The following is a 14,493-nucleotide window of genomic DNA, read 5'->3' as shown; positions in this document are numbered from 1 at the left end:
CTACATCCTGGGGTTCGGGCTGGGGAGCAGCCCCTTGGTCTGAAAGCAAACAGCACACATCTGTTTAGCCCACAGAGCGTCCCCCTGGGAGCAGTCTCCCAATGAGCCACCACGTATAGGGTCACCGAGCAGTGAAGAGCGGTGAAGGGAGGTTGCCTAGAGGGGCCAGGTGGTGTCCTGACTGGGGGATGGTCCTTCCCCGAGACCACAGGCCATATGGCCTGGAGGATGGAGGGCCATGCCTAAGGCCACTGATAGGACGTCCCCCTGGGATGTCTCCCAAGTTCTCTGACTCATGCAGTCGGGCAGGACTCAGCTCCCCTCGCCCCCACTTCCTCCACTCCTCCTGGGGCCCCAGCATTCCCTCTCTCTCTGCTGCCTTCAACGCCCCATTTCTTGCCCATCCTACAGCATCAGCTTCCTCTGGGCTTTTCCCTGCCACCTCATCCCTTTCAACCTCTGCTTCCCCAGACACTGCAGAGAAGCCCTACAACCCCGCGAGGCTGACCGAGCCACCACAGGGCCCCAGCTCAGTTCTCCCTCTGAGGGCTCCCTGCTCCCCAGGCTCAGGGCTAGACACCTGATTGGGCCTCCCACAGTTCTGACCACCTCCTGCCCTTCTTTTCTTCTCTTCTGTCCCCACCACCAGCTCCCAGAGTCCCTTTGGCTGTTCCCTGGTCACAGAGCAACATTGTGTTCCCAGACACCCCAAGCTCCACCCCCCAGGCCCCCCCTGCTGCATTCACACAGGGCGTCCCCTCTGCCTGGACGACTCAGCATGACCCCCTCGCTGCCTGGCAATCCTTGCTTCACCTCCACCTTCCCTGGGGAGCTCTCGGGGACTTGCCTCCTCTTTCAGCACCCTGTGTGATGGCAGTGCTTATCACACGTGTTAGGTGACCGCTGATGTGCCGTCCCTCTCCACCCTGTGCCACAGCCCAGCCCAGTATTCCCTCCAGGACGGCACACTGTCTTTCATCACGCACCGCCCCCAAGTCCGAGGGGCACTTCCCATCTCTGTCCTGGCCTCTGTGGCCGTGCACAGTGCCCAGGCTCAGGATTGGGGAGTGAGTCCTTCCTGAGGCCGGAGCCAGTGTTCCCCAGGAGAGGCAGGGGCTCCACAGTTGGAAGGAGAAGCCCAGGTCCCCCCCTGTCTGGGATGCCGAGGTAACAGCCTCGGGGAAGTAAGGCAGGAGATGGTCTTGGGCTCGTGGGGAAGCCCAAGAGAGCCCAGGAGCTGGGGGTTGTTGTACGGGTGTGAATGGAGGGGTTGGGTGGGGAGCTGTCTGCTGAGAAGGGAGGGGGAAGGGTAGCCTCGGGGCCTGTGCACATGGCATTTCCAGCGTTCCAGAATATAGCCTTCTCTAATCACCATCGACATTCCGTTCCATAGGCACTTGGGCTGACAGCTGGCCTTCTTTTAATAGCCACAAGTATTCTGGGTGACATCCTAATCTCAGGGCATTCACTGTGAGCACATACACAGCTCACAGCACCCCCCACCAGGTAAGTCCAGCCTCCAATCATGCAGAGAGGTACACACCAGCCACCCTTTGTCACGGGCAGCTTAGAGCAGACCTGTTGAGACACTTGGTTCTGTGCCCTGCGGTGTCACAGTGACAGAGAACATGTGCAGGGCACATGGTCACACACAGGCACAAGTTACACTTCACTGTACACACACATTCTGTCCGGCTGTACACACTTACACATGCTGCACGTTTCCCACAGCACCGCAAGACCCCTGCTGCCGGCCATGGATGTACAAAGTCAGAGTCCCACCATCCCACAGACACTCTCAGGTGCGGTCCAGACTCACTCAGGCCTGCTTAGAACATCGTGGAGTCCCAGAGATCTCCAGGCACCCCAAACAGGAAAGGGGACATCTGGGTGGGGAAGGAGTGATTCCCAGAGGGTGCTGGACCTGCCCACAAAAATAGCTCCCTTTTTTTGGCCACTTGCCCATTGTCCCCACCCCTGTATGAATTGGCAGGGGCCCGGCCCAATCACCTTCCCAGAAGTCTCCACTTCCTGCTCCCCGGGCCTGAGAGGGGCCTTGGTTTCCATGTCCTCCAGGCCCTGACTGCCGGGGAAGCGAGCGTTCACTTGCTGGGCAGCCTCCCACATGGCTGCTGCCTCTGTGTCCATCCAGCCCTGGGAAAGGTGGGACAGTTACACTGAAGGGAGGGGGACCTTTCCTAAGCCCCGCTCCTGCCCTCATCCCCAGCAAAGACTGTCTCCATCCTCTGCATAGGTGTTCACTACAGGAAGGTCCACAACCCTGGAGGCTTGCTGGTCACAAAATCCCTGCCATCTGTGAGTGCCTTTGGCAGATGTGTGAGTGTGGGCCTTCTTAAGCATGTGGGATGGTCCGTCTTTACGAGGGTCCAGATCTTTGTTGACAGATAGCATTCACTCCTTTGATATCATTCACTATGTGTGGTCAAGGAAGGGACCTCTGACATCTCCCCCCTTTGCCCCTCAACTGAGGCTCTCCAGGGATGGAAGCAGTGGGAAGAGGTCAGTGGATATTCTGGGCGAAGCCAACCATGGGCCCTGTAGTACAATGATGGAGGAGCCCAGGTGTGGCTGAGGACAGGAGGTCACAGCACAGAGAGCTCTCCTGGGGACATTAGGGGGCATCCCAGCCCCGGGCCCCAAAGAGGGGCTGGCAGGCTGGTAGTTCCCAGGGCTAACACCAGCTGTGGGGTCAGCACCCACCCGTGGGCACCCTAGCCAGTCTTGGATGTAGACACAACTGTTTTCCCTTTTAGAGAAGAACACAGAGGCTCAGAGGGGGTGAGTGACCTGCCTGAGGTCACACAGTGAGGCTCCGGTAGAACTGAGGCGTGACTCCAGGTCCTCAGACTCCTGGGCCAGAACTCCTTCTGTTGTATCCTGTGGGCTCCTCAAGGCTCCCAGGAGGAGGGGGCTTAAGGCTAAGAACAAAGGACCCTGAGCTAGCTCCTGCCTGGGTCTCAGGAGGCCCATCTATGGCCAGAAATGCCTGTCTTTTCACGGCTCTCAGCTTCTGGAATACTGCCAGCATGGAAGAGAGATGGCCTGGCATTGGAAGATGCGTCAGTCCGGCCCTGCTACTGGGTGACCTTGGGCCAACCCATTGCCTCTCTGGCCCCAGGGCCCCTGCCTGTCACAGGGGATGGGGCAAGGGAAGGCCCTGGGACAGTCATGGAGGGCTCTTCCTGCTAGCGTCCCAGCTTCCTGAGGGCCCTTGGGTCTCAGAGGCCTGAGGCTGGCCTGGTTGAGGAGAGGAGGGCAAGGTGCCAGCCTCGGGAGACCACTGCATCCTTACCACCTCGCTCTCTGAGCCCAGGGATGCATGGCGCCTCTGTCCGGAGATCCAGCTGAGGTCTGAGGCCTGGCTGCTCAATGTGGAGCGGTGGGTGGAGCGGTAGCTGGCGAAGGGGCCAGTGCGCTGGCCCGACACACCGAGCAGCACCCCCAGGCAGGGCAGGTGCTGGGCAATGGCCATTCTGCAGGAACAGCACATCTGGTTAGGGGGATGAACACGCAGACACCAGGAGATGGGGGTGGATGGACAGACTGCTGTGGGGCTAATGGGAGTGGACAGAATGTGGGAAATGGGTGGTTCAGACACTGGGGTTATGAGGACAAATGCTGGAGTGATGGGAACGGACAAAAATACACTGGCAGTCACAAGAGGTGAGGAAGGCCAGACAGATGCTGGGTTGAAAGACACTGACAGGCTCATAGCCTTGAGGAGGGACAGACAGACACAGGGGCCATGGGCAAGGAGGGTAGCAGGTTCGGCACGGTGCTTGGTCTCAGCTCTCAAGGGGCTGGCCCAGGCTGCATCTCTCCCAGTGAGGACCAGGGACAATCCCCAAGGAGCCTCTGAGCCTGCCCCTGGCCTCAGCATGGTGGCAAGTTACTGACCCCACCAGGCAGGAGGCACTGAAGGGCCTCTCGAAGGAGAGGCCGGCTGTGCTGGGAATCCCATCAGCAGAGAGCACTCTGGGCCAAAACCACACCTGGGATCCACCAGGGCCCTTGAACCTCTCCCTACTGTGGTCTCTCCAGGACACTGCTGTCTGGGGGCTTCTCTCTGTAGGGGGTATCACTGCAGATCGGCCATCCCAGCTGCCTTTTGGCCTTGGCTCCCCAAATCCCATAGGCAGAACTGGACACTGTCCAAGGGGCTCTGATGTCCCTCCAAGCTGATACCCCTGGGAAACTGGAGCAGCAGAGGGGGTCACACCAGCTCCAGACCTCATCCAGTGTCACTGGCTGCTCCCAGCTGCTAGAGGCCCCCACCCAGTGCATATAGGAGAGACAGAAAAGATGGCCAGTCTCTGCTCCCATTCATGGCTTCAGGCCCTCCATGGCCTGGGGACCTGGGGCTGGGTCCTGGAGGAGGGCTGCACCTGTACTTGGGGTGGGTGATGGCATAGATGATGGGGTTGTGGATGGCAGAGGCCTTGGCGATGACAGCAGGCACTGTATTCATGTAGGGCGTCAGGACATGGGCGTACCTAGGACAGAGAAGCCATGGTTCCCCTGCTAGCTGGCCCTCCCAGAGACTCCACAGCCCACCTGCCCTCTCAGGAACCTGCTTCCCCTGGGCCAGGCCCTGTGGGCTACACCCAGCCTGGCACAAACTAGCACGGCCAAGCCAGCCTCATGAGAGGGACTGAAATGCAGGGAGAATTCTGACCTGAGGTGAGCGGAAACCTGGGGAGCCGATAAGGGAGGGTTGCTGGAGGAAGATAAGGCAGGCTGGGGTGGGGGGGCCCTGCCCAGTCCCATGATAGCCCGGAGCCTGTGCTGCAGGCAGGAAGCCCTCCCCACCCCGAGGACCTCTGGGCCTCTGGCCAGCTCCTCCCCCACCCCCCACAATCCTGAGACCCACTGTTCCCCAGCTCTCTTGGAGGGACTTCACATGACAGTCTTACCGGGGACCAGGCCCTTCCTGCACAAGCAGGTCTTGGACCCAGACACTTCCCAGGATAAACAACTCTCACTGTCTCAAAGTGCTTCTGAAGTCTGGCCTATGTCCTCGCTGCTGCAGACATCAAGTCCCCAGACTAGCCACGAAGGACTGGCAGGCAGGAGGTGAGCGGCACCCCAGGCCGTGTGCCCACAGCCCAGGTGAAGAGGGAACCAGAATCTCAGGGAGAGTCTTGTGTTCCTGTGGGATCTGGTAGGACCTGGGAGCCCCTGCGGGCCCTCAGATCAAACCCACCATGGCTGAGAGCTCCCCCAGCGTATGTCCCAGTGCCTCCAGGACATGGCGGGGCCATCTCCCTTGGGGAATCTCGCTGCCACTACCACAACCACAGAGAGAATTAATGAATGCCTGTAAGGCAGGACTTTGGGTGTGAAAATGGCTGGCTTGGGCTTGGGCTTGGGCTGGGGAGGGACAGGCCACCCCAGGGTCCCCTTACCGTTCTCCCACCCCCTCCAGCCCCTGTCCCAGCCCCTTAGGCACTGCTCACCCAGCAAAGGCCGTCAGGGCCACAGTGGAGTAGGGGGCCCAGGAAAGCACAAAGAGAAGGATGACCAGCAGCTCAATCTTGGCCATTTTCCACTCTCTCTGCAGCCGCTGCCGTTGTCGGGGGGACCTGACACCGCCCTCACAGGCCCTGAAAGTCTGGAGAGCCCTAGCACAGGCGCAAAGTCCAAGTCTGACCCCACTCTGGTGGCAGTGAAGGCCGCGGTCATGGATGCTGTGGGGAGGTTCCCTGGACCTGGCCATTCTCTCCAACACAGGGAGCCCTGACTCTCAGAAAGTTCTCCATTACATCCAGCCAAAGCACCTCCCTGTGGTTCCGCCTGTGGGGTTTTCCCTACCAGCCGACTTCCTCCCGATTAAGCCTAAAGGCCCCTCCTCAGAAGCCCCTGTCTCTTGAGACTTTTCTAGGCGCCCAGGTTGTGCCGGTCCCTGGGCACCTCACCCTCTAAGCACATGGGCTCAGCTTGTCTTTGCCCATCTGGAGCTGAGAATCTCCTGGGGAGGGGAGGGCGCAGCGTGAGGCTGGGGACAGGGTCGGGTCGTCCTGGCTGAGGGGCGTGGCCACCCTCCCATCTAGCCCCTCCTCCGAGCCCAGCTCTTACCGGCCTGTCTCCCGGATGGCCCTGAAGATGAAGATGTAGGAGTAGATGATGACCAGCAGGGGGAGGAAGAACACGAAGCAGAAGAGCAGCATGGTGTAGGCTCGGACTGACGGAGTGAAGCTCATGTAGTCCCAGGAGCAGGAGGTCAGCAGCCCCTCGGGTACGTAGGCGCCTGGGAGTCAGGAGTCGATGCTCAGCCTTCGGAGCAGCCTGCTTCAGGCTCCTCATCCAGCAGGGGCTTTGGATGTGGGGTCCAGGCTCCCGGAACACTGCTCCCCTCTCCAGCCCTGCCCACTGCCATGAGGAAGCTGGAGCGTGTGGAGGGAGCTTTCCCAGCCAGTTCTAGCCAGCAGAGCCCACTGCTGCCCATTTTTACCAGGCTGGAACAGAGACCCGACCGTAGCCCCCAGTCTTACTCTTCCAGATTTGGGCCAGGTTTGTGGTCCTGCCACAGAAAGGTGGGTGCCTGGCTGCTAACCCTCCCACCTGCTCAAGCACACACACCAAGGCCTGCCTCAGCATCGGAAGCCTCTGTCACTTCCCACCAGCCAGGAAACAGTGGTCTCCCCTGGTATTTGGGGGTGGGAGCCCGGGTCATGCTCGGATTGCTGATGGAGCTACCTCGGTTTCCCCTGCTGCTAGTCATGCCCCGTGAAGGAGTATCCACCTGTCTCGAGGCTTAAGCACTCCCTTGGCCCCTCTTGCCAGCTGACGAATGCAAGTCTATCTACCTGCCCCTTAAACTTGCCCCACCCAGTTTATCTTCCTCTCTCTCAATTCCCCCAGTCTACTTACTCCAGCCAAAGAAGGGTGGCAGACTCCAGGCCAGGGCATAGAGCCAGACGCCCACCAGGACAAGTGCTGCCCGCCTCTTGGACACCACCCCAATGGCGGCCAGTGGGTGCGTGATCACCAGGTAGCGGTCCAGAGCGATGGCCATCAGGGTAATCATGGAGGTGATGCCGAAGACAGCCCCACAGAAGGCATAGAACTCGCAGCCTGTGGGCACAGCTCCCTGACCTCAGGCCATGGCGGGAGCCCATGAGGTACCCCAGGGAGGGAGGGTCTGGGGATGGCACATATTCAGCTCCTGCCTTCAGCTCTCCAGAAAAGCCACCCTGAGTCCCTCTACACCCTGGCTACTTGCCACATCTGGCCCAGAGGCTGAGTCTTGCCTCTTGCTCACTCACGGGGTCAAGGGTAACCACCCACTCTCTGCCCAGGAAGAGCCAATGACCTCCTCATCCGAGGCCAGCCTCCACTGCGGGCATCCCCTGCCACAACCTGCCTCCTCCCTCTAGCAGAAGGGAACCCTGAAGGTCTACCTGCCTCCCCAAAGAGCCACCGCTTATGGAGGCTGCTGACGAAGAAGACGGGGGCCTGGGTGAAGGACATGAAAAAGTCGCTGACCGCAAGGTTGATAATGAACATGTTGGAGGGTGTTCTGAGGCCTCTGGTCCTGCAAAGGGTTGGAAGCTGTCAGGAGGTGCTTCTGCTGGGGAGCTTCCCCGAACTATGTACACACACATGCACACACGCACACACACGCACACGGGAACGAGCCACAGGCCACGACTTGTCCTGCTGCCCAGCAACCACCAGCCAGACAGCTCTAGGGCCTGACGGCGTGATCTAAGAACCCCCCCTAGGCAGCAACTCTTGTCTCATATGGAGAGCGATACAGTCCCTACAGTTCTGTGCGGCCGAAGCTGGCTTTAGGACTCGTCTGTTCCCTCCTCTCACCCTCTGGAACCACTCTGCATGACCGGCTCTCTCTCCTTGGTCACACCCCTCATTCCACTGAACCTCTCCCAGCCAGTTCTCCCAAGTGCCTCCTCCTGCATGCTCAGACGTGCCTTCCCAAGAGCTCCTTCCACCTCTTTCGTCCCCAGCGACCCCTCCTGGTTCCCCTTCTGCCAGAATCCCTGCAGTCTTCATATTCAGGGTTGGTGCAGGGCAGAGGGACGGACGAGTGTGCCCCACAGGCCAGGAGCTTTCATAAACTCCTCTCCCGTACTCATCCATCTTTGCATCTACCCCTCCCTCTTTTCCAGATGAGAATACTGAGGTTCCCACCCGCAAGGTGGGTTGCTCCAGGTAACAAGACTCAGTAGATGACATGGCCAGGATTCAAACACTTATTTGATGGGCACTGCACAGTCTGAACTTGCGTAATCCTACACTGACTCCCTGAAATCAATCACAAGTCCATTTTGCAGATAAGAAAAATGCACCCACAGGGACGCCTGGGTGGCTCAGTCGGTTAAGCATCTACCTTCATCTCAAGTCACAATCCCAGAGTCCTGGGATCAAGCTCTGCCTTGGGCTCCTTGCTCAACGGAGAGCTTGCCTCTCCCTCAGCCCCTGACCCCCGCTCATGCTCTCTTTCTCTCTCTCTCTCTCTCTTTCTTAAATAAATAAATTTTAAAAAGAGAGAGAAAAATGGACCCACAGAGAGTAAGTGATTTGCCCAAAGTCAGTTCAGCTAATAGGTAGTAAGTAGGGAATTGCCTGTCTCGGCCATTCAGCCCAAGAATGGAGCAGTGGGGAAAGAAGCTCGGGTGCTCGCCAGGGGCTCTTGCTGAAGGTCTTGAGGACTCGTGACCCTGTTTCCAGTGGGGCTGCTTATCGAGGCAGAGAGAGGATGCCCACTGGAGCAGGTGGCATGGAGGTGAGCTGAGAGCATGGCAGAATGGGCAGAGGCATGTGAGTCATAGAAACACTTGTCCTACACAGAAGGTGTGTCCTGGACTATTTTTTTGACCCTTCCCTAAGCTAGAAGATGGAGGCCTGTCCTGAGACCACAGAAGGCTTGGCTGCGGCGTCCCCACCCAGGCTTGACAGAGCCCTGCAGAGCTGGCGACAGCATTCCTGCCCCGTCTCTGCATGGCTGGCTGCCCTCAGTGCCCTTGCCCTGGTCTCGCCAATCAGGCACCTGCAGAAGGTATAGATGACCATCAGATTGCCCAGCATCCCTGTGAGCCCCACCAGCAGGATCACTGTGCCCAGGGTGTAGTGGGCATGATCTGGAACATCCACCGTTGGGAAGGGGACCCAGGCAGCACCCTGAGCCTCGGCTGCCTGTGGAGAGACAGACAAACAAGAGCATCACATTATCCTTTCATCTGGAATAACCCTGAGAAGGAAGGGTTAAGGTTCCCAGGAGGGCTGGTAGGGAAACTGAGGCTCAGAATGGCACTACCACTTGCCCACACTGCTAGGAAGTGGCTGAACCGGAGAAGAATCTCCGGTCTCTCTGAAGTCAAGCCAGAGCTCCTGAACCATGGCACAGAGGCATGAGGCTTCTAGGATCACCTGTTGGAGGCTGGACAAACAGAGTGACACATGTCTGTCAAGGAGGGACATGGCTGGAGTGAGTCTACCTTTCCACAGAGAAGGCAGAACTATCCCTCGGTGCTTCCTCTCCCCTGTAGGGGCCCTGACCGAAGCACTCGAAGTGGTTAGCAAGGGTCTTCCAGGCCCTGTAGACTCTGCTGTGGCAGAACCCTTTCCCCTGGAGCCCCACCCCCTCACCAACCTCAATGAAGAGATTGTATTCCCCCACAGTAAAACTGGGGAGTGCTGACCTTATTACCTGGCGTGAGACAGAGGAAAAGAATTCCCCTTTAAAGAAAGCTTGGGGGCACCTGGCTGGCAGGTCGGTTAAGCGTCTGACTGTTGATTTTGGCTCAGATCATGATCTCAGGTTCGTGAGGTTGAGCCCCGAGTCGGACTCACGCTCATTGGGGGAATCTGCTTGAGATTCTCTTTCCCTCTCTGTCTGCCCCCCCCCCCAATAAATAAATAAATCTTAAATAAATAAATAAATGTAAAAAAGAATAAAGAAAGCTTAGGTTCCCCCAGGGTCACTGCTGAGTCCAGCACAGAGGGTTTTAAAGAACCCTCTGCCCCAGCTCCTTTCCTGGAAAGGAGGGCAATTTAGTCTCTGTCTTATCTCCTATAGCTACAGAGCCTTCCCGTCCAATCCAGGATGTAGGCCCACATCCCAGGGTCCTCAGGGTACCCTCCTTCCTCCCCAGTTACCAGTGGTTTCGATGGGGTATGACCCTGGGGCCCTGGCCAGAAGGACGGAGGCACAGGAAGGTACCCACCACGTCACTCTGGGCGGACAATCTAGACGCCTCTGGTGTGCCTTCCTCTCTGGAAGCCTCTGTGGGGTGTCCAACCACCCTCAGAAAAGAATGCATGCAACCAAGGGCAGGTCTGGGCCATTCCAGCCCCTTGTCCCTTACAGTTGGCCTTTCCGTTCCTCAGATGCTCTCTCCACAGGGACGGACTTTGCCCATACTCTCCTCTATTGGCCTCTCTGTGGAGGACAGTCCCAGAGGAGTCCAGTAACATGCCCAAGATCCCACAGAGGAGCTCAGGTCTTTTCTCTCTCCCTGTCAAAGCCCCTGGGTGTTCCCAGCAGGGAGGCCTGGGTGGGCGGAGGGAAGGCTCTGTGTGCGCACATACTGGCCCCCGGCTTACCGTGGCACTGATGGCCAGAGGTTGGCCCAGGCTGGAGGTGCTGCTCCGGGAGCCGTCCCACCCGCTGGGTGAGGCTGGGGTGGCCACGCAGCTGGGCTCCTGGGCTCTGGGCCCTGAAGGAGGGTTCATCCTGAGGCAGGGTAGTCCTTTCTCAAGCCGTCAGGATATTAGTTGTGCCCAGCCTCCCAACCTTCCTCTGTCCTCTGTACCCCTGCCTAGTCTGCAGCCGCCTGTTCCCGCGTCCTGCGTGGACCCAGCCCGGAGCTATTCTTGAAGCTGATGACTGCTGTGTCCAGTGAAGCACAAAGGAACGAGTGTCACAGCTATGGCGACTCACAGCCACAGGCTCTGTCCCCACCTTTAAGTAGCAGAGCTGGGAGTGCACATGCCCAGTTGCTCAGTACTGCGAGCTCCCCCAGATACAGGTCCCTTGGTGTCTGTCCATAGAAGGTCTGATGATGGCGGTGTCCATGTGTGAAAGTGTGTGTGTGTGTGTGTGTGTGTGTGTGTGTGTGTGTGTGTATGAGTGTGAGAGTGTGTGTCAGTGTGAATGTGTGTATTTCAAGGGAGACTGTTGTCCTTGGGCTTCCAGACACTGGGCAGAAGGCTTTGTCCTCCCGTCTGACAAGGCTCTCTTTCTCCCCTGAGCTCATCAGAAACAGCTGCTGCTGCCCTCAGTAAACCCCACGGCTGTCCGGGAGGGCAGCTTCACCCTTTCCATGGAGCGCCTGGCCCTCAGTTCTGCCCAGAAGAGTCCACCCCATCGTCACAGCCACCCCCATGAGCCAAGGCTGTCACCCATTGCACAGATGAAGAAGCTAAGAGGTTGTGTCGTGATATCACACAAGCAGGGTGAAATCAGACCATAAGGCATTTTTATTTATTTATTTTTAAATTAACATATAATGTATTGTTAGCCCCAGGGGCATAAGGCATTTTTTGTTTGTTGTTTTTTGATAATAAAATTTTTATTGAAGTATAAAGATTTTATTTCTTTTTAAGATATTATTTATATAAGACAGAGATAGTAAGAGGGGAGGAGAGGGAGAAGCAGGCCCCGCTGAGCAGGGAGCCTGATGTTGGACTCGATCCCTGGACCCTGGAATCATGACCGGAGCCGAAGGCAGACGCTTAACCAACTGAGCCACCCGGGTGGCCTGAAGTATAAAGATGTTTAAAAACCACCAAGTGCAAAGCTGGTAGAGACCTGGGAACTCAGGCCTGGCTGAGATGAGTGAACGTCAGAGGGGGAGGCGTCGCCAGGCCTGCACTTCCACCCAGTCTTGCAAGAGGCAGTGGGAACAAAGTGAAGAGTCCCAGAGCTGGAGGGAATGGCAGCTGAGCAGTCTTCACAGGTGTCCCCTCGGCTTCCAGAACATTCTACCTTGGAGCGTGTCCTGAGACACAGTGCAGAGGTTTGTGGAACCCTGGAGTGGAGACACACACCATCTCTTGCTCTAGGACAGCTCCCAGTCTTTACAACCAGTTCCCCTTGAGCCCCAGACTGGGGCCAGCAGGTGGGAGCACCCACACTCAGAGAGAGAAGCTGCACTTCCCAACAGGTGTTAACTCATGGCTCAGACGCACTTACCTCTGACACCTTCCATTTCAGGTCTTAGCTCACAGAGGCTCACCTAGGGTGCTGGGTGAGGCTGGACCCTGGCTTTGCTTCTTCTTGTAATGCCCAGTGTGGACTTACCAGCTGCTGGCTTTTGAATATAAGGTTTTTCCTACTGACCGCCGCTGGGAGCATCTCTGAGCTGACATGAAGTCCCATTCAATGTCCTCTCTCCCTCTCCAACCTGAAAACTAGGAGAGAATGCAGTGAAGTAGCTAGGACCAGGAGCTCTCAGAAAGGTTTGTTGGGTGGACAGAAGAGAAGGGGCCATGCCCAGGGCAACACAGGCCTCGGAGCAACTGCCAAAGGCCCAGGGAATTGAATCCTTTTATATTGCCCTTCTCTGTGGCTGACATACAGCCCCCTTGGAAGTGACACTGAGATGTTCCATCCCCTCATCCTGTGTTGCAACCCTTCAGGGGAGGCCCCAGCCACGACTGTCATGCTCCACACCTCTGTGCCCAACTTCTGCTCTGCTTGGAGCCTGCAGTCCAGGCTGAGTCAGGAGAGCTACACGGGCAGCCCCAGCCTCTGAGGACACAGTGTTTAACTGTCCCCCGTGGGCACACCGCTGCCCAAGCTGTCCTGGTTATAAGTCACGGGTCTGAAGTGGGGGAGCCTTTGACCTTGCATCACTCTCCTCAGACCTCTCAGGTATGCAGCTGCATTCCCACCTCTGAGCCCCACTTCTGCTCCCTGCTATGCCTTGCCCGTCAGATCTCTCTCCAGGCCTGGCTCAGAGTGGGGCCCAGCCTCTCCAGGCCCATCCTGGCCTTCCTGTCAACAGTCTCTGGTGCCCCACTCCGCCCAGGAATCAGCACAGGGACAAACAGAGAGGGGGGCCTCCAACCCCTCCCAGGTCCCATCCTGGCTAGTGCCCACTCCCTCGGATGGCATCTCTTCCTCTCCCTGTCCAGCAGCCGAGGGCAGGCGGATGTTCAAGGCCAGCCTCTGGCTCTGGGGACCTCTGTGTCCCCCGGTCCCCCGAGCTGATAACAAGTTGCCATCCCCGTACATGGCTTCTCTCTTCATGGCTTCCCCTTTTCTCTTGCCCCCGCCTTACAGCTCATTCTTCCCACTGCAGCCCTAAAGTCATTTGGAAACATGGAGTCAGATAACCCCATACTTAACCCTTTGGCGGCTTCCATTGCTCCTGAGACATAGACAAAGGCCCAGATTGGAGAGGAAGTAAAGGAAAATAACACAATGCCCATGGATTTTGTTGGGGAAGCTAAACCCTTCAGCATCAGCAAGAAGAGGCCTGCTCTCACCCACCACCTCAGTGTACGTGCATATGGGCCAGGCGGCCATCACACCCCGCTACTGCCCCTTTTGGATGCATGTTCCAGAACAGCCCTGTTTTCAGGAAGGAGTGGCTGAGCTCTGGTGCCAGGCAGTCTGGGTGTGGCTGCCTGCTAAGCCCGGAAGCTTCTGAGAAGGCCAGCTGCCAGCACCCTAAAGACCCTCCTGGGAGCTGGATTCAGGCCATCGGGGAAAGGGGAGCTGATCGCACGGGGAATTGAGTTCAGGTGCAGACCCTCTTGCTGGGGAGGAGGAGCTAGCTTGGTCCCTGAGCTTCTGGGCTCACTCTCCAAGGTGTCCTCACGGTGCTCCAGCCAAGCCGGCCTCCCCTCGGCACGCAGGAGACGCCTAGTCCCTCTGTCGCCTGGCTTCCGCTCATGCATTGCTCTTGAAACTGTCCTCCACCCCTTCTCAAGGTCTCAGCTCAAACACCACCTCATCAAGTTGTCAACGAAGCCGTCCTGAGAACCCAGCTGTTCGCAACCTCCTGTCCATCCTGTGGAGGACTCACTAATAGTGTCATTTATAGTGATCGTCATCTGATTGTGTCCTCTCCCTTCCCTGGGTCACAAATAGATCTATGTGCTTCATCTCTGTGACCCACTGCCCAGCGGAGTGGCTGCACGTCCTTTCAGGAAAATAAAATCTCCTGGGTCCTTGCTTCTTGAAGTGCTGTCCAAGCAACCGGTGGTAGAAGTGGCCCTGAGGGGGACACTGAGGCAACCGAGGGATTAGCAAGAGCAGGCTGGAAGGACAGAGGAGGAAGGGGGGTCCTGGGATACCAGGGGCTAGAGATGTCCAGCAGCCTGCTACAGAGAGAGGCTGCTCACAGGTGGGAGTAGAAGCCTCGGTGGGGACATGGTGGCCAACAGGGACTCCATGGTGGGCAGAGCGTGAGCCTGCGCTCCCACCCTCTCCTCTCTGGCCTCCTGTCTTCTGCTCTTCCCTCCCAATGGCCAAAGCTGCCTGGAAGCCAGAGGTAAGAG

General features: G+C 57.7%; 1 protein-coding gene across 1 annotated transcript; it reads right to left on the bottom strand.

Annotated features, from left to right (window-relative positions):
• On the bottom strand, nt 1-10,716 carry OPN4 (opsin 4). Its single transcript, XM_047701689.1, has 11 exons — nt 10,588-10,716; nt 10,096-10,110; nt 9,032-9,162; nt 7,422-7,555; nt 6,892-7,095; nt 6,097-6,268; nt 5,478-5,642; nt 4,407-4,514; nt 3,314-3,494; nt 2,011-2,154; nt 1-39 (listed from the first exon to the last, which is right to left on the bottom strand). The coding sequence occupies exons 1-11, from the start codon at nt 10,714-10,716 to the stop codon at nt 1-3; spliced, it is 1,422 nt and encodes a 473-aa protein (XP_047557645.1).
• Between the last annotated feature and the right edge of the window lie 3,777 nt (nt 10,717-14,493).

The sequence above is a fragment of the Lutra lutra genome, chromosome 14 (genome assembly GCF_902655055.1).
Source record: "Lutra lutra chromosome 14, mLutLut1.2, whole genome shotgun sequence".
NCBI lineage: Eukaryota > Metazoa > Chordata > Mammalia > Carnivora > Mustelidae > Lutra > Lutra lutra.
Note: the sequence above shows the minus strand (reverse complement) of the source record. Positions and strands in the feature narration are given on the sequence as shown.